Here is a 21,704-nt window from a genome sequence, read left to right on the forward strand (position 1 = left end):
CAGTTTTAACTCACACAGTATAATCCAAACTATACTTCCCCCAGAAAATACCTTGAAATCTAGCATACCACATTTTCACATTTTAGAACAGGTATGTGATTTTGGGGGGAGTCAAATTCTACATGATCATGAACAAGGTGTTTTGTAACTGTCCCAACTGCGACAATAATCCTTCACGACTGTCAAATCAGACTACCCAATTGTACACTACAGAAACTATTAGGGTTTAGATAATGCAAATCAGATTTGAGAGACCACATTTTGTGGCTGTTTTTTTTTTGTTGTTGTTGTTTTGAAACTAGGGGAGGGTGGGTGGAGGGTGTTAGAAAATTAGAAAAAGCCAAAGCTAATCACTTGGTAAATTACCTACCAGGCTGTTTAGGAAGCAGATAAACAAAATGTGGACAAACAGATGGATAAAACCAACAAAACATCTAGCCCACTGTTCATCACGTACAGGCACTGTCAGGATGCCGTAACACAGAAGCAGCTTGCACAAAGAAAACAAATTCTCATCATGAAAACAGATTTACTTCTAAATGACAAAATAATGTGTACAGGAGAGACTTAAGTAGAAACACTTAATTGCAAGGTTATCCAACTAGCTTATTCATTTACCAATGCAAAACACATGTAGAGAAGAGTAAAGAAAGTATGAGAACATTGGCAAACCTACTTGTGCAGACAAAAAACACATTACAGTAATAAATCAGTCTTAAATTCTAAGATACACTTTTTGAAACTAAAAAAAAAAAAAAAAAGATACCCACGAGCTATTGCAGTTTCCTGCTGTATGCAGTGAAATTTGATTCTCTGACAGTTTGAAAAGCTATGAAGAACCTATACTCACAGAACGTGCACTAAAAAGCAAACAAACCCTCCATTTATACTTAACTGAAATGTAAATGCTGAGCATCTATCCAAAGACACAGATCAAGTCACAACATCTGATTTAGCACCTTTGAAACAGTTCCTGCTAGGTCTGGCTGAAAAAGCTACACTTCAGTTGGAAACACAGCTTTGGTGGCACTGGAAGACTCCATAGGTGCAGATCAGTTTTAACAGCTTTTGACAAAACAGCAATTTCTAAGTAGTCATTCACAAAATTTATTAATTCTAACAGCCCTAAAGAACAAAACTAAGATACAGAATACAAGAGAAAAAGGAACGCTCCTAGCCTATCCTTCTAAAATTCACTTCCCTTTCCATTAGGTTCCTCTCCTGAAGGATTTTTACAAGCTCCAGTTTTCAAACATGCCTGACTAATTGTTTAATGCAAAATAACTTTAAAGTGATCTATTAATAACTGGAAACATTTGCAACCCATCCCAGCCTCCCACTTACCTTGTCGATGTGGGGGTGCCAGTATTCATCATGCGTTGTCTTGGCTTCTGTGCTGTTAATTCTGGAGAAGAACGTTGGCTTAGTCAGGTACATGGTGGAAGAGCTGATTCCGAAAGTCTGAGCAATCTTTTCTTGAATTCTCCGTCTCACATCACTGCAAGGAACACAACACAGCACACTAAATGTTGAAACAGCATAGAGGCCCCATTTAAACAGTGATGCACCTCTCTCGATTCTTCTACATCCTCCTTCATTCACCGTTACTGCCTCCTCAGAGCTAAGCTTCCTCCTCAGAGAGTAAATCAAAGGAAACATATACCCATACTTCCCCCTCTTGCGTTGCCTTGAACAACTGAGATCTACTATAGCAAAGAAAAAAAAAATCTGCTGCACTCTTTGTTGTTTTGTCCTCTTTTTATTATCGTCATTATTTTCAAAATCTTAAGAAAAAAGAACTATTTGATAGTTCCTTTTTGATAGTTCCGGTGGTCTAGATTTTAAAATTTCTTTGCGTAACCAGTGTGTTTTCCTGGGGAATTGTATCACGTTGTTTATTAACTAGTGAAAAATTAAAGAGATTAAGTTATTTTACATACATATTTTTAATCCAAAGCAGATGACTGGAAATGTGTATGTTCATAAAGGGCTGCTTCTTGGGAAGAACCTTCAACTACTTTTAAGATAGCTTTAAACTAACAGATGAAGTCTCTCAGGCCCATGAATTCAGGGTTCTAGGCCAACATATGTATTGATATCATAACCAGATTTTGCTTAAAAATTAATACCAAGATGTTTTTCCCCAATTATTCTGAAGGTTTCAACCAAGGTATCTCTACCTTGGCTGTTCCTGTGTTTCTCTCAGGAAGCACAGGGAAAAGAACGGGTTTTTGTTTGGCTAGATTTTGTTGTTGTTGTTAAGATCATAAAAATAGAAGACTAATAATCACACATGCTTCACTGCATAGAACTGCTTATACAGCAGCATCCTATGTTGTCTTTCAGGACAGAAGAATTGCATACAGATCTAGAACAGGGCCATCAAACTGTGTCTGCTTTAGTTCAGTCAATGCTTTTAAAGGCAAGAGATTTGCAACTCATCGGGAAGATCTCTGGAAAATCCCACCAGCAAACACACACAGCCAGTATTTAACTTGCAGGAAATTAAAACAACAACAAGAATGCAATAACATAGTGAGATAAAATGAAAATGTTTTCTTTTAAAATCTAATCCTCTGTGTTCCATAAAGTCTTAATGGACTGTTTTCTCCCAATTTACCACATTTTTAGTTGTTGTATTAGTCTTCCTTTTCTTCCTTCCCAAGCGCTTCAAAGGAAGCACACAAGAACAAGATACTCAGGATGAACACTTTTCTGAAGTTTTTATGGAATTACATTACTAGTTTTGCATCTTCTCTGTGTCAGACATTTCTCTACTGGGTTGTACTGAACTTCCGCACAATTTACAAGAAACCATTTCCCAAGTATTCCTCTGAGGAATTCAAACAGTGACTAACAAGAAGTGACAGAACTAAAAACCAGACCTACGTGTTGGACTGTGAAAGGCACCTCTTGAAGACAAGGACCAAAAAAAAGGCTTAATTACTCATCCTGTTCACAGCTTGTCCCCACCAAAAAATAATCAATAACAGACATACAGTTTGGATTTTTAACCTGTCTTAAATTTAGACAAGTTAAAAAACTTATAGCTTTCAGGTGTCAATTCAAACTATTTTAGTTGTGAATTATGAAACCCAGCAAATTCAGAGATGAGATTTTCAGGTTTTTACGCAGATGCAGAAACTGAGGTTTGAACTTGAGAGCTACAGAATGGCAGTGTTGTAAAAGTGACATCAGGAAAGGATTTGTTGGTCCCCAGTCCTTCCTCTCATGCCTGTGGGTATCTGATCTTTCTGTCTTCCTTCCAAGAAGTAGGACTTCAACAGAGGCTGCCTTATGTTTCCCAAAAAGCATCAGACGTAGCTACTCATTTCACTTCACCATGAATTTGGAGGAATCAGGCGCTTTGAACAGCCCAACGGAAGAATTAATAGCCTAACCCGCAAATACTAAAGTAGTCTGTTCCTCGGCTCTGACACCGGGTGGCCAGGAGCATCAGCCAGCTGGAATATATCTGCAAGTAGCTGTGCCACAGTCCTGACACGACTTTAAATCTCCAGCATTTGTACTGCTCATTAAGCAATACCGCTTCCTCTTTTAGGTTGATTCCTTTCCCACTTTCAAACACTTTCTATTAAGATTTGCTGCCTGGTGTTTATAAGGCTCCACTGAAGCCGCACTTCTCTTTGAGATGTGCAACAGCTTCAGGCAAGACTGGATGTTTTGCAAAACCAAGCAGGAAACAAAACTCTCCTCAACACAACATTTTTGTCTCCTGACACACAAAAACAACCACCAAAAGCCTAGCTGGTTTGGACCGGCCAGTGGGTTATCAGAAGAAGAGGAAAACAAGCTCAAAGTTGAAGCACGCCGCAAAGAGAAAGTTAGCACATGCTTCAAAAACAACTTGTTTCCTGTTTATAAATTAAGTAGGCAGGGGAAATGGGGAGACAAGTAATGAAGGAGTTGAGGTGACAGGTTTAACAGCATAGATTTAGCTTTTATCCTGGTCTCGTGAAAGCACCTGCCTTCAGTTGACCTAGCAATAACCACGTAGCTGGTCTCTGGGTGTGGAAGCACACTGCTGGCCTCTTATTCCCATGTGCTATTGGCTTCAAGTATTGAATAAACTGCAGATTTCCACTGATACTTGAACAAATAACCCTTATTGCATAAAATTACTGGAAATAAGCTCCAAACAGCAATACCTTTGAGTGTCTAAATGCTTTTTCCTACTGAGTATATACCATACTCCTCAAAATACAGCAAAACTCCAGGAAATTCCTAGTTGAGCCAGCTCACGGATGTTATTTCTACATGTAGGATATTTAATACTCACTTTCTAATAATGTGGGATGAGACAAAAAAAAAAAAGTATACAGATCCTATAAGCTAAAAAGGAGAAATGAAAAGATGCAAAGGAAGACTTTCTCATTGCCTGTGAATAGCCAGCAGAAGTTCTTCCTTTGTCAAATATAAGTAGCTGCAATTCAAATTAAGTTTTTAAAAGCTACATAACGAACTTAATGGGGGGGGGAGATTAAGGTGCAGAAGAGTGATCTGACTGGGAAACGCTGTATCATGCTATTGCAATTAATGACAAGGAGATCTGAGCTTGTAGTTAAAGTAAAATATGTTAAAAAAAAAAACATCCTTTTACAAGTTAAGTGCCAAAGGCAAAGCTAACTGTGCTGTGCAACATATGCTTTGCAGGGTGCTTTGTGACAGCTTTGCTTGCCCTTCATTTCACACAGTCACATTTACCCCACCGCAGGAGTCCTCAACAGGTTGACAGACTTATCATTGCAAACACAAACTCCATAAGGTATCTCGTGTGTCCTTCACGGAATGAAATGGGAATCAAATGTTTACTTTGCTGTATTAGCAAAGGCACGTCTTTTTTAGAGGTCAAAATTTTCCCTAAACTACTACAGAGCATGTATCCAAACACATGCATCTATGTACTTCAACTCATTCTGTGCCCAGTTTATTCCAAATCCTGCAAATAGTTGTTTTACAAAAGTGGTAATAATGTCACTCTTCTTAGCCTATAACTCTTCTCTACAGCTTAGGCAAATCAGGCCAAGGAAATTTCAGTCGAGAAAGCGCTATCGAGGAAGCAATGAATGAGCCCAGTGCAGTAAACATGTAAATTAATTTTCATAAACACTGTGGCTGTTCTACCATTCATGCTGCTTTGGGTCTAACCTGGTTCTGATTGGATGCACTAACCAGCTCTGCTATGGTGGTAAGTATGTGAGTACCGAATCCAGTCAGTGTAAGTAAGAAAAAAAATTGACTCCTCGCAACACTTGTCAGCAGCAATCGAACATTTTCACCGAGTCACTGGAGATTATCAAAATGCACCGCCAGGCTAGGGGAAAAGCAGAACACCACTCACTAAAAACAACATAATCACCTTGTATAAAAGTGGTGTACAAAAACTATTTTGCAATCAGAGCAATCAGGAAGAACAAAAAAGATTAGTCAATAAAGCACTTAGAAGTCTAGGACACACAGAACCTAAGGGAAAGGATGTTCACTAGACTGCAGAGTTGCCAGGTTAACATACCAGCAGCCACATAAGCAAGGACTGAGAAGAACTAGAAGTGTCACATGAAAATTTCTGTAAAATACAATCTCTGTCAGGCCAGCAAGAAGAAAGCACTGTGAGAGTCACCGTGGAAAACAAGATTTCAAGCACAGAGACAGGAACACTCACAAAGCTCTGTGAAACCACACAGCTTCCCTAGCCCACTGTCGATGTCTATGCACTGTTCCCAGTGAAAAGCACCAAAGGCAGCAGAAGCAGGCAATGCAATGCTCTTCTATATCCAGAAAGCTCCAGCAGAAGTCAGATGTGCAAAATAAATAAAGGAAGAAAGTCAACTATTAGTTCCCCTTCTGCTCATTCCGTATCTGTGCCTTAATAAGTTATAAAGTTTTTGGAATAAATCTTTGATGATGCTATTTTCTGCTGAAGTCACAACCTTTAAAACAAGCACACAGATTTAGAGGTCTCTCTTCTGAATAAAGATGCATCTATTATGTGAAACAAGAGGAATTGCTGTAATATGCTTGTCAGGTGGAGGATAAAGCATCAGCCTAGAAAGCATAATTGATTCTGAAGCAACATAATTCTGACACAGACAGTTTAGAAACCAGCCTCCTGGCTAAGAATGCCTACTCAGATTTGTTATTGTTGCAATCAGTAATACTCAGACATGAATTACATCTAGTTATCTCTCTCAAGAGTGTATTTTTAAACAGACCTTGGTAGGTAAATAAAAGTAATGAAGATAAACGTTCCCAAGAATAGCATAAAATCATTCATGAAAGACATAAGGCACTACAGTCTGTGTTAAAGCACTGCCATTAATATGAAGAAAAGCATTTAATATACGTAGTATGGGATTCATATCCAGCAGCCTGAAACATCCCCTACATTGGCATGCAAAACCAATGGAATATTGATGTTCCCCAGCAGTGCTCTCACCCCACAATATAAGGGTCAGAAACATTCGATGTTTCCATAACTCATATGAATTTCTGTTCATGTGAAATACATAAATAATCTGCAGTAAGACACCACCTCCCCATACACTTGTATTATTTCTGCAGATTCCTTGATCTTCTGTAGAACAGTAGGCAGCACAAAGACTATTATTTTCACATTACTCCCCACTAGCTTGGTGAGGCAGAGACTATTTTTCTTTACGCATTTGAAGTTCAGTAATAATCAGTGTCACATTTTTGTGATGAGTTGTGGGACAGAAGTAAACACATTTGAACAATGGTCATCCCTAAACATAACGGTATTGAAAAATGTTTAGGCTAAGTAATAAACTCTAATTGGTTAATATTTTAGACAAAATTACTATAACTAATAAAATGAATAAGATATGCTGGGTGTATGGAATATACATGTACCTATCCATTAATGCATTTAGCTACTTGATACTACTTCCACCACTAGAGGGAGGTCAGATTCCTTCACAAATGCAAGAAAAAAGGACAAAAAGAGCAAAAAGCTTTAACTTTAGACTTTAAGATACTCAAGCCAGGTACATTTTAAATTATGAGATAGCAACTGAAATGCTTAACTAAAGATTTATTGTGTCTAGTCAACAAAGAATGCTTGATCCTAAACTTTGGCAACAGACCTTCAGACACATGGAGCTCGTTCTGTTTGTTGTCTTCGTTAAGTATATGAGCAGGTCTACAGAAAGCTAAAAGCATCAGATGCCAAAGCTATTACATTATAGCACTACTTCATATTCTGGCTTCATAGGGGGAAAGTACGCTCCACTTTTCAAGCCAGAACATTAGTAATTTGAAGTCCTTCCACTTCCTGCTTTAGCATTTTTAATGTTTTGCTACACTTTGCCCCCCAAAAAACAAGTTCCTGAAGTGATAATAGTATGGGACTGTCTTCATCATCTAATGCAACACCTCTTGGATAACAGATGTGAAATACCAGTTAAAGTATTTCATATCTCAGCTGACACGTTCCAGCAAATAACCAAAACTCAGAAAAGCATCTCTGTTTGCTTGCAGGTCTGCAGGACTGGCAAATGCTAAAACTGGGCATCAACCATCAACCCCTTAGGCTGCAAGTGAAACTTGGGGCGAGGCCTCATCGGAGTCCATTTACACCGTCAATATTAGTCTGACATTGGTGATGGAGCTAAAATAACACCAGCTGCTTTAAATTTAAGACATCGTAATTCTCAGAGATTACTACTTAGAGCTGCAAGTTCAATTGCAACTCTGAATCCATCACATAGGACAAGCCCATTACAGCTTATGCTCTACAAAAAAGCAAGTTGTGTTTTGTAGTTCATCCTACAGTTATTCAAATTTTTTACCGATACAATGCAAAATCCTCTTCTGTGAAGATGTCTTGAATTTTGTCCCCAAAGTACCTGAAAAATGAATCAACATTCTAAAATGGGCATTGCTGAATCACACTGCCTGAGTCATACCAAGCTGTATTCTCTCCCCATCTGTGCTTTAACCACAACCCACGTATTAAAACCCAGCTCAAAAATCCTACAAATGTTTGAGTGTGAAATTCCCAAAGCATTGCTCAAAGATCAAGTATTAAAAGATAAGGGATCAATATACAGCAACTGATAACAGAACTCCCCAGGCATGAAAAATGTCCCATCACACATCACGAATAAGCACATGGATTCAGATTTTTTAAAGCAAGTATAGATATTTGACTTCTTCCACTGCTGACAATCTATTGACTGTAACTGTAAAGGTAGGGGGGGAATATCCACCAAACATATTATTTGCTGGTGCAAGAACTCTAAAAATAAAGGTAATAGTAGCTTTCAAAGAGCCCAGTTCAACATAAGGTATTATTTCCAGTTTTCATGCCACAAAAGCTTTTCAACTAGCCATGGAAACTGTGATGAACCTAACCAATTCTACAGTTGGTCATTCCAAACCCCAGTCCACAAGGCTTGAGAAATCTGAAAAGGCTCAGAGTACTGAAGTTGTAGGGTAACAATGGCAGCAAGTCACAGCCCAACTTTACCTGTACAGATTAACAAAATGCTTCCCCATTGAAAGAGCTCCGGAATGCAAGTCCAAAATTGATGCCTGGGAAAGGAAACAAAAGTTAAAGAAGAGGAAGAAGCGCAAGAAGGGCTTATCATTATTTATCACTAACCTTCAAGAAACATCCCAAGTTGGCTCTCATTCTCCATATACTCCCGAGCAAAACTATTAGTTTCTAGCTTTCAGGTCCAAAATATTAATGCTTACTTTACAACTGCAAGCCTCCCTCTGTTTGTTCTACAAATTAACAAAAGATTAAGGTACCATATGGCTAACGCACAGGACTACTATTGCTGACATTCAAATCCAACATACAGAACTGCCAGCCTTCCAGGGACTAAGGGTAAGACATCTTGTTCCTGGATCCCTTCTTGAAGACATTTCCCTTCCACACAAAGATGACTAATTTTCCAATATTTGTGAAGTGCTCAAATAACAGCACTAATATTTAACTCGCCCAGCATTTGTTAGTAAAACTTCACCATGAGTTCCTGTATACCTCTCATATTTAATACAGATACAAATGTCTGCATAAAAGAACAACTACAGTTCTAAGGCTTGCAGAGACATTTTTTTTTTCCCAGTTTCTAAACTGCTGTAAAATAAAACCAGGGAGTGAAAGGTTTTCATATATGAAAAAATCAATTTGTCCACTTGTGGTGTAAATGCCTGAAGTAACTAGGAAAATAAAACTAACATTCACACTTTTAAGGAAAACGTACAGCATTGAAGAGGCTTTCAGGGTAGGGCATAACTGCATTATCTGAGCATTCCCTAGGCTCCCAACCTTAGATGCTATTGCGCTGGGGAAACTTGGTGTGCTAGCTCTAAGGAACACCACGGAGCGTAGAGTGGAGTGGAGACACCACGGCTAGGCTCTGTAATCAGGTGGGGCCTCGATTGTTCTTGTGCACAAAGCTGCACTTTTTGCCACCCTAAGCCAAAGACCTGTCATGTTTTGACAAATGCTGTACCCTAGTGTTCTTTTTGCTCATTATAATATCATTATAATACCAAAACACACCTCCATCCCAAAAGCTACCCGCCTCCAAGGTGCGACCACCCCTCACTGAGCATGCGCCCTGAATTTCTCGGAGCCTATTACTTTAAACGGAGACGGGAAAACTTTACACCAATCATAACTAAGATATGCTTGACTAGAGCCACTCAAGCTCCACCTAAAAGATAGAAAATAATATAAATTGGCCCAAGAGAGAGGGGATGTTAGGGAAGATACCATCGTCAGGGGAGATACCATCCCAAGGACATACAACATCCTTAGGACCTCCTGACTCCTGGGATCAGTCGACGGGCTGAGCCTCTCTTCCCCCCCCATTGGGACGCCTTTGGGTGAGATCTGAATATTTGCTTATAAATCTCTATAGAGTCTTTGATCCTTTTAACGCGTTTATTTCTAGGCTGCGCACCTAGAACACCTGTAACACCTAGAACACCTGTAACACCTAGAACACCTGTAACACCTAGAACACCTGTAACACCTAGAACCCCCACCTAGAACACCTGTAACACCTGTGTATTTCATGCATACTAGCTTGCTTTTGCAGATAGTCACTATCACCGGCAATCCAAAAGAACCTGATTATCTGTTGCTGTAATAAACCATACTTGATTGCATTGTGATAGCTCTCATTAATGCAACTAGGGTGAGGGTGGTTATCCGTGATAGTTCAGTGTTCTGAATCTAACCAGACCCCCAGACGGTTAATGCATTGTTGGTGAATGTCTGAGCGGACCCCCAGGTGGTTATTACGTTTTTGGTGAATGTCCGAACGGACCCCCAGTTTTGGTGAATGTCCGACTGGTTCAGTACTCTGAATCCAACCGGGCCCGTAACGGTTAATCAGCTACACCCCTTTAACACGACACCACTTGATTCAAGCCAAATGCTTCTGTTGAGCTCCAGACCAAGCTAAAAGATGAGTATTCAGATTTGCTATGGTAGAGAGCTACATCTCAAGACCCTAAAATATCTCCCTGAATTGAATGAAGTACATGTTTATATGTATTTTGTGGGCAGGAAAGGACATATTTATTGCCTAATTTCCCATCAGTTAAACAGTATTTAAAAGTATACCTTCTTAATAGCAGCCTTATTTTCTACACTGAAAATAGCAAGTAGCAACAGTTAATTAACCTGACTGGCACTAAAATTAGAATGACCTCTTTGATGTACAATATCCTGGAAAAAGCACTCTCATCTTGGGATCTGGCATCTCTTGATGCACCACATACCATTCACATTATTTTAACAAAATCAAAATAATAATAGTATGATTAGGTGAGCTGCTTGGAAAGAACGGTAACCTCCATCTTACCAGTAAGAAGGATTTCTGGGCATGGCTGACACAATACTTTGTTTGATTTGAAGCCACTTCATATTTTGACCCAAAAGCAGACAGGCTGGTGAACAAGCAGCCCAAATCATCAGTGCACTTACATGTCAGTGCTGCAGTGCATTCACCCCTGCCCTCAAAGCCCTGTTCTCTCTCCTCGTCTGGATCGTGTTTGGAAAAAAACAACCACGACAATCTGAGCAAAAGAAAACCGCTGTATGCTCAACTGCTTTGAGCTTCTAAACTGAAATAGCAGAACTCCACAAAAGTCTCCATTTAAAAGAGATATTGACGGCCTTCTTTTAATGTATGCACCCAAATCACTTCACCTACCCTTTAACCTTTGAAAATATGTACAGTAGCAAGCTATTTAAATGGACACAGCATGAGCTTTTCAGACCTCCCATTCTCACTGAAGTTCTCCAAAGGCTGCAGAAGACTGTTACAGAAACAGGTCATCTTACACTCGTTCAAGAGCAGCTCTTGTAATAAGCTTTACTAGAGCTTCAGAAGTAAAACATGTTCGTTCTCAGTTCCTCAAGCTGCAGATGATCACGGTGATGTGGTAGAATCCAAAATGGCCAAGTGGATCAATACAGAACTCCCACAAGAAATGACGATATTCACAGCTGAAAATGTAATAGCTGCAGTACAAAGCCAGATGAAGACTGAAAATGAAGTCTCAAGATGATCGAATATTCCTCGGGGTCCTTTCAGACAGGGGAAAACATCTGAACGCTAAATGTAGATGGGGAGTTGATTACATGTGAGCACAGAGCTATTTGTTTAACAACTGCCTTGGAAAGAAACTGAAATGCATTTATTTTAGCCTCTGCCATTTCAGCACATTAAATATTTTCAGCACCATTTTCCACACTCAGAAGAATACCCTGGTGGAAGCTTCTGTCAACACCATTACTTCAAGTTCAGCTGCCTGATAAGGGTTCATCAGTCATCAGTAGCTCAGGTCACTGCTCCCCAGTTGAAAGCTCTACAAAGTTTATCTGAAGACAGCAAAACAATGCAAACACACATATTCACACACCTATTTCTGAGATGGTTACAGAGCTCCTACAGAAAGGAGAATGAACTTCCTTTAAAAAAAAAACACTACAACATATGTTCCTTTGGACCTTAAGTATCGTTAGTCTCATATTCTCCACCCTCTCACTGTAAAACAGATCCAGCAAGGATATGGAAATAGCCACCATTTCTCAGCATATAGCAAAAAGGATCAATTTCCCTGTCTTGAGGAGCACGAAAGGCCCTTTCTTTGATCCTCACTGAAACAGACTGCCAACTACACTTGCACTGCTACAGTGATTCTACTTCTACCTTTACCCCTTAAAAAGCTTTAGGTGAGACTCTGGAAGAAAACAGCAAAAAAAAGTGCCCAAAAGAGAATTTTGCATAACTTGCTTCCACTTGCCTGCAAAGAAGCCTGTAGAGCTCAAACCTTTCCCCACTCCTCCTGTGGGAACGCTCACCTACACGAGCTGAGAAGAGGGAAGAGCAATGAAGGCTGTCCATGGTCACCCATCCTGGGCAGCAGCAAACCTGTGGTTCCTGTGCGTAGCCATGCACAGGCTCTCAGAAACAGCAACACCTTTAAATATCCTTCTCTACTCGAACCAGAGTAGAGGGTGCCTCTTAAGAGAGAGGCTGATTAATTATGAGACAAATGCAACCAAACATCATACAAAGTGCTGGAGGCACAGCTTATTACTGGGAAACTAAATCAATATTTGGCCGTGACATCTTACACTCCTCCCCAGCTTCCTACAGCAAGGTCCAGACAATCCCAGCAAGACAATAAAAGAAACAAAGGGAAGTGAAAGATGCACTGCAACACACTGGCAGCTACCCCTATCAGGAGGCGAGGCAAAAAGGAAGGAGACTCTGGGGTTTCAGCAGAGGTGTGTGGAAGGATAAATACCATGCAGAGGCTTTACCTTCTCCCTGGAAAATTCAGAAGGGACAGCATTTTGAGGACTTTAGTTTGGCTGGGAGAGTTGAAAGCAGAACAAGGAGCAATATTACCTGTAGAAACACCATTCTGTGCGTGGGCCCACATCAGACACCCTTGTCTGACATCACAGTTACATATGTTGTTCACTTCCTTCAGTCATTAAGAAATGTAATTTTCCCTGCAAAAAGGAATTTCAGGTAGCTACCTCTGCCAATTTTGCAGCAACACAGGAAGCAGAGGGCTGCAGCTGACTGGCTGCACCAAGGTGCTTTGTTTTTTCTTTTCCCCTCCATCAGGCTTTATCTAAATGCCAATAGCTTTGATAGTAAATGAGTCGAGTTTATTTGCACTGGAGAGGCATTATGACGGCAGCACTCACAAAGATGTGAATGAATGAGTCATGACTAAGTTGGCAACGCAAGCAGGGACTGCATGCAAGAAAATACTAGGTTGGGAAAAAAAGGAAAGGTCATTATCTTTATAAAGAGGGGAAAAAAGTAAGTTGAGAAACAGCAAGAGAATGAGTACAAATGACTTTCTGTGAAAGAGAGAATGCGGTGAAAAAGCTATTTTATAGCTACAGATACCTATGTGGGGGAGAGGTACAGCACTGGAGAAGGTGCCCGTTTGTATTTTGTTGGAAGTTGGATTACAAGCATGTCTTCTAGCCTCAGCGTGTGCATTAGCACACAAGTGTGGATGCGTGTGTCTGCACACACACTAATCTAGGAGCAATTATAAAGGAATATAGGAAAGAAAGCTCAGCATGACAACTGGGGCATGACTGCTGGGAGACTTCAATGGTTCAGATGTTGGCCAGGACTTCCTCAACACAAAAGGACAGAGAAGGAAACCAGGGTTTGCACTACATTTCAGTCCTCCAAGGGAGCTGAAAGAGTAGCAAACAAAGGGAGTGAACTGACAGATTTGCAAGCTGCAAAATTAGCTCTTTAAGTTATTACATTAGACACATGCTTCTGTGAATTCAAAACACAAGTAGGACAGACCAAAATGCTGCTTTAAAAGGCATTAGGAGGAAATCGGGGAGAATTAAAATGTGGTCTATACCCCAGTAGAAATCTGAAGACGTTCCACTTGGAATAGTGTAGAGAGCAAGTTAGCTAAAGAAAGAATTAAGAAGAATTAAGGAGCAGATATGAGAAATTATTTAAGGAAGTTCTAAGAAAAAAATAGTCTTAGAACAGCAGACATAATTGGACAGAATTATCCAAACACTACAAAGTCTAAGAACCTTAAAGCAACAAGCTAAATCTAATCCAACAGAACTGAAGCTTAGGAGGCAAAGGGGTAAAGTTGCTGGATGAAGTTAAGACTTGAAACACTTTGTATGCTATGTAGATGACAGATATGAAAATAAAATAAAAGGCTTAAGCAAAGAAAGAAAATTCATCTACACATCATCAGCACACATCAATCATTATTTAATGAGATCTGGGAACTAAGACTGCACTACCAGGAGCAGATTCATTCCATGACATGGGGAATACAAGAACACAGATTGAGTAAGAAAGAGAAAAATGCAGAACTGGGAATGAAAGAAAAAAAATATACATGATAAATTAGACAAAGAGTCCATATTTAAAAGGTTGTCCTAAACATGCCCCAAGAAATACTGTTCAGCCCCCGTTTTCAGCATCTTTGAGATGTCTGTCCACAATTTTGGATGAGCCTTCAATGCAATACTACACAACTCTTCTTGCAGCTTTCCCTAAGGAGTAGCAGCACGCAGTAACTTTCTCACATTCCCACATTACAAGAAACGTGAGAAGATTTGGATCACAGCCCAGATTTCTCTGAGACCAACAGCAGTTTACTACAAGAATCTTTTTCCCCTGGTTTCCCTCTCCTTTAAAAAAATACAAAATTATGCTTCCAGAGTGATGTGATGACAGCTGTATATTTGGCTGAGATTCCAGCTTATTGTCCAAGTAACCCAGCTCAGGACCCCATGCCCAGCTCTGAGCACTGGGCAGCCGCTCACCTCCCTTCAAGTCTCTTCCAGGAGGTCTCTGGACATTTCCCCAATTTGCTGGCCCCAGCTCTCAGTGGTCCAAGTCCTTGAACCTGTCCCTGTGTTTCACACTGCCCTTCTTAATTCCTCTTTGTGGAAGTCTAACGACAATCACATGCAGGTCCCAAAAGAACAAGACAGGAAACAGTCTTGACAGCACTAATGACAGGAGCTAAGCAGGAGGTCCCAACGGGCTGAGTAACCCAGGCAGAATGGCAAACTGTGCAACCACAGAACTGAAAAAATATCCAAGAGACACTGTCTGAATTGAACAGGGAACGTTAAATATTGTAAAGATATTGTTTCAGATGGGCAACACCACCAAAGTTGCTTAGTTGTGTTTTTTTTTCAGATCTTTTTAAGCAGTCACAAAGACATTAAAGTGTCTTTTTTCCACCCCCATCTTTATCCTTTTCTTGTACTAAATGCCCTAATTCAGCAGAGGCCTTAGTAAGTGTTCATGTTTACAAATACAAAACAGTTTCTGTTTATACACAAAAACAACCTGAGAACAAAGGGGGAGAAAAAATTAAGAGAAATATGCCTGTGAAAGAGAAATAGTTGTTTTCACTTCTAAAGAATGTAATTCAAAACTCTGCTTAAGATGTTACATGAGGCCTTTTGTCATTACATGAAACCCATCTTTACATGATAGCCATGGACCACTTTGATTTGGTTTCTCAAAAAAAAAAAAATCAAACTTGTGCAGTTCAGCTATAGCAACTGGTTCCAGATGCACCCAACAAAACCAGTTCAAGAGAGGACCTAGAAATATTAACTGAATAATAGGAAATGTGTGAACAGTACTGAAAAAGTCATGACTTATAGTGTTAGCAGAAGCATTAATAGGATAGAAAATTAATTTCCAAACAATTTTCCTATATCTAAGTGGAAGGAAAAATTCTGTATTATCGCCTCTAGCTCCCAAAATGCATTTATAATCTCAAAGATCACCTTGGAAGTAAGAGAATGTAAAAAGTAACAGGACACTGCTCACCCCTCCATCAGATCCTCCGAAGGACAGTCCTCTCTCTGCTATTCTGCAGGCAAAACAATAACCTCAGATGAGAACTGAAATCTGATCACTTTGTCCTGTAATATCTTTATTTACAGCATACAGCTTCCCAGTAAGGGTTATTTAATGCATCAGATATAACCCAACTGAGTTGAAAATAGAAGCTGCCATTTATCTGAAATTCTGAATCACGCAACCTGACATGAAAACAGAGTATCTGCACTGTGGAACATTTCTGAACCTGTAGCCCCTTCCATAAACACCCACAACACCACTGACTTTCAAGTACATTCTGGGCAACGTAAACAAAAGAAACAAAAACACCACAGAACTTGATCCCTCAGGGCAGTACAAATAAACCTACATAATGCAAAGATACTTTATCAAAAACAAGAGTCCAGCCAGAGTTTGAAGTCAAAGGGCCAGCCCAGAGAACAGCTCTATGCCAGCTGCGTATCAGCTGAAGCACTGAGAGTGTTAGAGTGAAATTCCACTTACATAATCACCAAGTGCAAACCACACTCAAGGAGGCTGATAACTTCTAACTGAAGAATTTGACAGTGCCCCCTACTCTTTGATTAAAATTCACCACTTTGTGCTCATAGAGGGTCAGCACCAGCACATTACCCATAAAGCGACTCAGCTGAACAGAGATTTATGTTGTTCATTCCATTTTTAAAGGCCAATTGGAACAGAAGGCTAAGTAGAAATTGTTCAAAAAATGTGAGATTCAGAGAACACCATTTAGTTTTATTCTCTACAACCCACATGCCCCACAGAGCTAGGCAGACTCTGTGTGAAAGAGAACAGCCTCCACTACAGCAGAAGAGGAAAATGGCTTTAAAATAGAAGTTTAATGCTTTAACCAGTTAAAACCATCTCCTTCAGCTAACGAGCTTTGTGCTACACCTGAAATACTGGCACACCGTCAGCATGGCCCTGCTTCTTCTGCACATTACAATTCAAAAACTAAAAGAAAAATTACCTACGGATTCTTTCAGCTTCCTCCCTTGTTATTACTGCATCGGTTACACCTCTTCCACATTTCCTGGGAGTGCACCCTGCAACACAAAGAGGAGAAAGAAAATTATCATCTTTCCAATAAAATCACTTAAAATCCCTTGCTGAGAAATCTAACCTTTGATATTAAAAGCTCGTGGAAAAAGGCCAACAGCAAGAATTACGGGTGAAGAATACACAATGAATACACTACGTAACTATGCTCTCAGTCAAACGCTCTGAATTTTTGGGTAGACCTGTGTGAAGCCAGGAGATGGACTTGATGATCCTTGGGGGTCCCTCCAACTCGGGGTATTCTATGATTCTTTGTAACTTCTTATAAAACTAGAAGTCTGGTCCACCAGCCTTCAGGCAAGAAGGATTGGTAAGATCAGTTCTGAGCCACTGCAGACCTTGGGATGCTGCATTTGACACTTTTCTGGGGAAGATCCATTTATAGATATAAAGTTGCAGAAAAGTTTGAAGGAATGCATTTGCTGACATCTGCCAACACACTTTACTGCTGCTGAACTGAACTCCTCTTCAAAGTTTATTTTATCATCAAAACAAAGGAGAGAGGCTTAAGCACTACTGAGAGAGGGAAAAAATCACCTGTACGAGTCAAAAGCATCAGTCTGCTCTGATCGAAAGCCACTAATGATAACAATGACCATGGAGTGATAGAATGAAATCTAGCCACAGCACAAGATATTTACGGGAATGCACACCCTGCCTTATCGGACGTGTTCTGGCTGCCTTAAGCACACCACAAATCCCTCCAGTCACACCAGAGCTTCAGGAGGAGAGAGAAGCAGCGAGACGACGACATGTGGCTGAAATGGCTGAGTGCTGACAACAACATACCAAACTGTGGACATTTTTCCTTGCTCAGGAAAAGAAAAAACACTTGTTTAACTTGTGTTTAAATTGGAAGCACCCACAGCAGGCAGTGTTTGAACCCTGAGGCACCCGAAGCACATCCCTCCTTTCCCCTGGGTGCACACATATAGCCTGCTCTGCTCTGGCTCCCCATCCATCATTGCCAGACCCCAGTTGGTCCCAAATCCAGATTCCCGTCCTGGGCCTGTCACCATGAGGGCAGGCAGCCAACACTGGGTCCCTGAACACTCCTAAAAGAGATTTTTCCTCCTAAGCCACTGGAGTAAAAACGCAGCAGCAGATGAAGGTCAGGAAACCAGGGGGATTACAACCCAGACAAGTCATTGCGCTTTCTGACTACCGGCAACAATTCCCTGAGGTGAGCTCAAGCAAGAATCAAATTCCAGGGAGCACATACTAAATTATCAGAAGACAACCTAGCAAACGTGCAATCTGAAATAATGCTGGAGATTGTGCTGCCAACCATCCATACCACAACAGCAGCACAGAACCCAGCACTGTAGAGAGGCTGAACCAGAACCACTGCTCCCCACATCACTTCTCTCCTCTTGACCCTGTGAGCAAAAGGATAAAAAAGCAGAATCAAAGCATGCTGTTCTGCAGAAACAGTAGTGTTTTGCATGTCAGCCAACAGTACTTCGCAATGCAGTACCAGCACCAAAGGCACAGTTCAACAGACAAAAACCCACCAGGGCTTTACAGGGGGAAAAGTTGCTCTAAGTTTTAAGTTCGGAAGCCTCTACGCCTATTTCAGGCACACTTCATCCCCTCTGCAACCAAAAAGGCTAGACAAGTTTTGGGGAAATTCTCGTGTTTACTCATCTTGTAATTCCAAAAACTGAACACAACTATATCTCAGGCAGCCAAGGTTTGGCTGCAGGGTTCAGAACACAGATGAGACTGTTCACAGAATACCCTATCTTCTGCAAACACAATCAGTGAAGTGCTCAGCCACTGACAAATAACAGATTTTATATTCCTGTGAAGCATGTTTACTGCTGAGCTGTACCACGGACATAAGAACTCTGCTCTGCGGCACCAGTTCTGGTGTCTATTGAAGCAAACTCACAGCTCAGGCTGGTTCACTGTGGGGCAGGGACAGGTGCACAAACAAAAAGCTCATCTGAGCTGTGGAAACTTTACTGCGAGCAGCAGACGCTGAATGACGATGGCAACGTGCCTCCTTCCAACACAGAGCAGCAGCTGCAGATTTCAAGCCAGAGTGAAGACAGAATTAAAAGCTTTCTATCTATCACTGAATAGATATTTCCAACGAAGTGACTGAAGCTCCGCAGACGAATCCAGTTTGGCAGAGAAGCATAAGGCGCATTTTATTCCTGAGTTATCAGCAGCCCCCGTGTGGAGCAGGGAGCAGCGAGGCTCGGCCGGCTCTTCACCACCGCCTGGTGGATGCTGAGCAAAAGGCAGGAGAAAAAACGGGAGAAGTTGAGCACAGCTTCAATTGGCTGCTAACACAACAGATGTTCGCGCATTTCTGATAACCACTAACACAGCTCTCTTTCTGAAAGTACAATGCAGGGGAACACACGTAAAAACATCCGCTAGAAAACAAAATCAAACTCACAATAAGGTAAAGAGAAACAAGCAAAGATCTACTTCGAAAGCCCAAATGCATTCAAAAATGACTCCCTGCCCCTAGAGCCTCCATCACGTTCCTGGATTTGATGCCAATTGTATCGGTCATTTGAGATCAAGCCAGACACTGCACCCTGAAGTTGGCATTTGCAGTCTGCTCCCCATCACACCACAGGAACAGAGAACGCATCCATTCCTCCTCCTTGGCACAGGTATCCTTCAACTTTCTTCCTCATGCTGAAAAGAACTCAGAGGCTGCCAAGACCACGAGACTCCGGCTCAGAACACTGCTCTAGCAAATCAGAGAAGAGAAGAAATTATGTTTTGTGGGTTTGGGGCATTTCTTTTGATAAGCCAAAGCCCTGGTAGTAGAACAAGAACAGTTTCAGCCTCAATTCAGTTAGAAGTACCACATCTGCAGCAACACTACATATTTCCCTGGCCTTCGGTCTATGGAAATAAAGCCAGCAGGCACTTCTCCTTATAGTAACTGCAGAAAGTTAGAACACAACATATGTATTCCTGTTTTTAAAGCCAGAAAGTCCTCCTGCTGAGGAAGCTCTCTTACTAGCAACTTCCTGACAGCCGTTTCCTTGGCCTCAAGAACATTTGAGATGAAATCTCCAAGATGGTATCAAAAGAACACTGGAAAAGCCTTTCTGACCCCAGGCTCTGCATCATCTTCTGTTTTGTTATCAACCTTGAGACCAGTAGCTCCAGAACCAGCCACCTGCACAGTGCCAGGGCAGTTACCTCAGGGCAGCGCATCCAGGCTGCAGTTTGAACATTTCCTGCCAGCATTGGCACCTGAAGAACAGAAGAACAGGAAATTGTTCATCCTGTGCTCCAAGCAGCTTGCTTTAGCCTCCACGCTGCCTCCAGCTTTGTGCCAGCACACAATTTGTCAGCCACATGACGAACCAGATAAGGAAACAGGTTTGGCTACCAGCTAGCTCAGAAAAGATTATTTTTTTCTACATGGAATAGTTCACCAATCAAGTTCAACACACAGCTAGACTTACAAGTAGGCTGACAAAAAGCAAGGGTTGATCTGCCTTCTGCCAGCAGTGCCACTTCAGTGTTCATCTATCTGGATGAACTTACAAATCTGAAGAAGGGTATCAGTACAACTCTTTGGCTGCAGACGGAGTTAGAATCACTGCTTTTCATCATGGCAGATGAAAATCTTGTGTTTCTCTAGAAGATCCAGCATCAACATTCAAAAGAACCACATATCAAGGAGATAAATACCAGTTCAACAGAAAACAGACTCAGCTGGGAGACCCAAAGACGGAGGAGATGTGCTTTGCAGGCAGCATCGCGCCTCTCAAGAATATCAAAAGTTGGCATTAGTGCTATCACCACACGCTAACAGCACAAGTATCCTAAATTAGTTCCACTTCATGCCCTGTACAACATTTACAAAGTCACCCACGAGTCTATTACAGGGATCAGCAGAGCACAGAAAGGTACTGGAAGCAGATGAGCAAAAAGTTGATTTCACGCAGGCCAAGCAAAGCAGCTTCAGGAGAGAATTATGTGGGGTTCTCAAGGGATCTCTCAGGCTGCCCCAAGTGAACATTTGGGGACTTAAATAAAGCATGCAATGACCAGGTGTTTGATAGAAGCAAAGTGACCTGGGTTTAAGAGGCTTAAACACCCAAATACCCTCAGGAAGACCCCAATACCCAACAGGTAGACCCCTCACACCTACAATACGTGACACTCATACCTGATACCTAACAGGTAGACCCCAATACCCGACAAATAGACCCCTCACACCCCAATATGTGACACAAACACCCCATACCTCACACCTACACCCTGGTTCCTTGCACCAACACCCCAATACCCGACACCTACACCCCATATCTCATACTGGTGCCTCAATACCTGACACCTACAGCCCATACCTCACACCTACACTCCAATACCCAACACCTACACCCCAATGCCTCACAGTGACACCCCAATACCCAACATTGGCACCCCATATTTCACACCTACGCTCCAATATCTCACACCGACACCCCAATACTGAAAACCTACATCTCGGGGTCCCTTGCACCAACACCCCAATACCTGACACGCACACTCTGTACCTTCTACCTACATCCCAAGACCCAACACCTAAACCCTATGCCTGACACCTACACCCCACTACCCGACATCGACACCCCAATACCCAACACTTACACCCTATATCTCACCCTGATACACCAACAACTGACACCTACACCCCAACACCTCACACCTACACCCTAATACCTAACGCTTACACTCAGTATCTCACACCGATACACCAAT

General features: G+C 41.3%; 2 protein-coding genes across 2 annotated transcripts in view; one reads left to right on the top strand and one right to left on the bottom strand.

The window, feature by feature from the left end:
• The window catches only part of LOC137841647 (urotensin-2 receptor-like), a 51,252-nt gene extending 43,433 nt beyond the window's left edge, over positions 1-7,819 (top strand). Inside the window, exon 2 of the mRNA XM_068654760.1 lies at positions 7,519-7,819. The gene's annotated coding sequence lies outside the window, so the exon portion shown is untranslated. The remainder of the gene's footprint in view (positions 1-7,518) is intronic.
• The window catches only part of OGFOD3 (2-oxoglutarate and iron dependent oxygenase domain containing 3), a 43,184-nt gene that overhangs the window by 20,938 nt on the left and 542 nt on the right, over positions 1-21,704 (bottom strand). Inside the window, exons 2-6 of the mRNA XM_068654764.1 lie at positions 16,888-16,963; positions 15,885-15,927; positions 8,510-8,574; positions 7,830-7,886; positions 1,345-1,498 (exon numbers count right to left, since the gene is read on the bottom strand). Of these exons, the coding sequence (XP_068510865.1) occupies positions 1,345-1,498; positions 7,830-7,886; positions 8,510-8,574; positions 15,885-15,927; positions 16,888-16,963 (395 nt within the window). The remainder of the gene's footprint in view (positions 1-1,344; positions 1,499-7,829; positions 7,887-8,509; positions 8,575-15,884; positions 15,928-16,887; positions 16,964-21,704) is intronic.

Source organism: Anas acuta, chromosome 18 (assembly GCF_963932015.1).
Source record: "Anas acuta chromosome 18, bAnaAcu1.1, whole genome shotgun sequence".
Taxonomy (NCBI): Eukaryota; Metazoa; Chordata; class Aves; order Anseriformes; family Anatidae; genus Anas; species Anas acuta.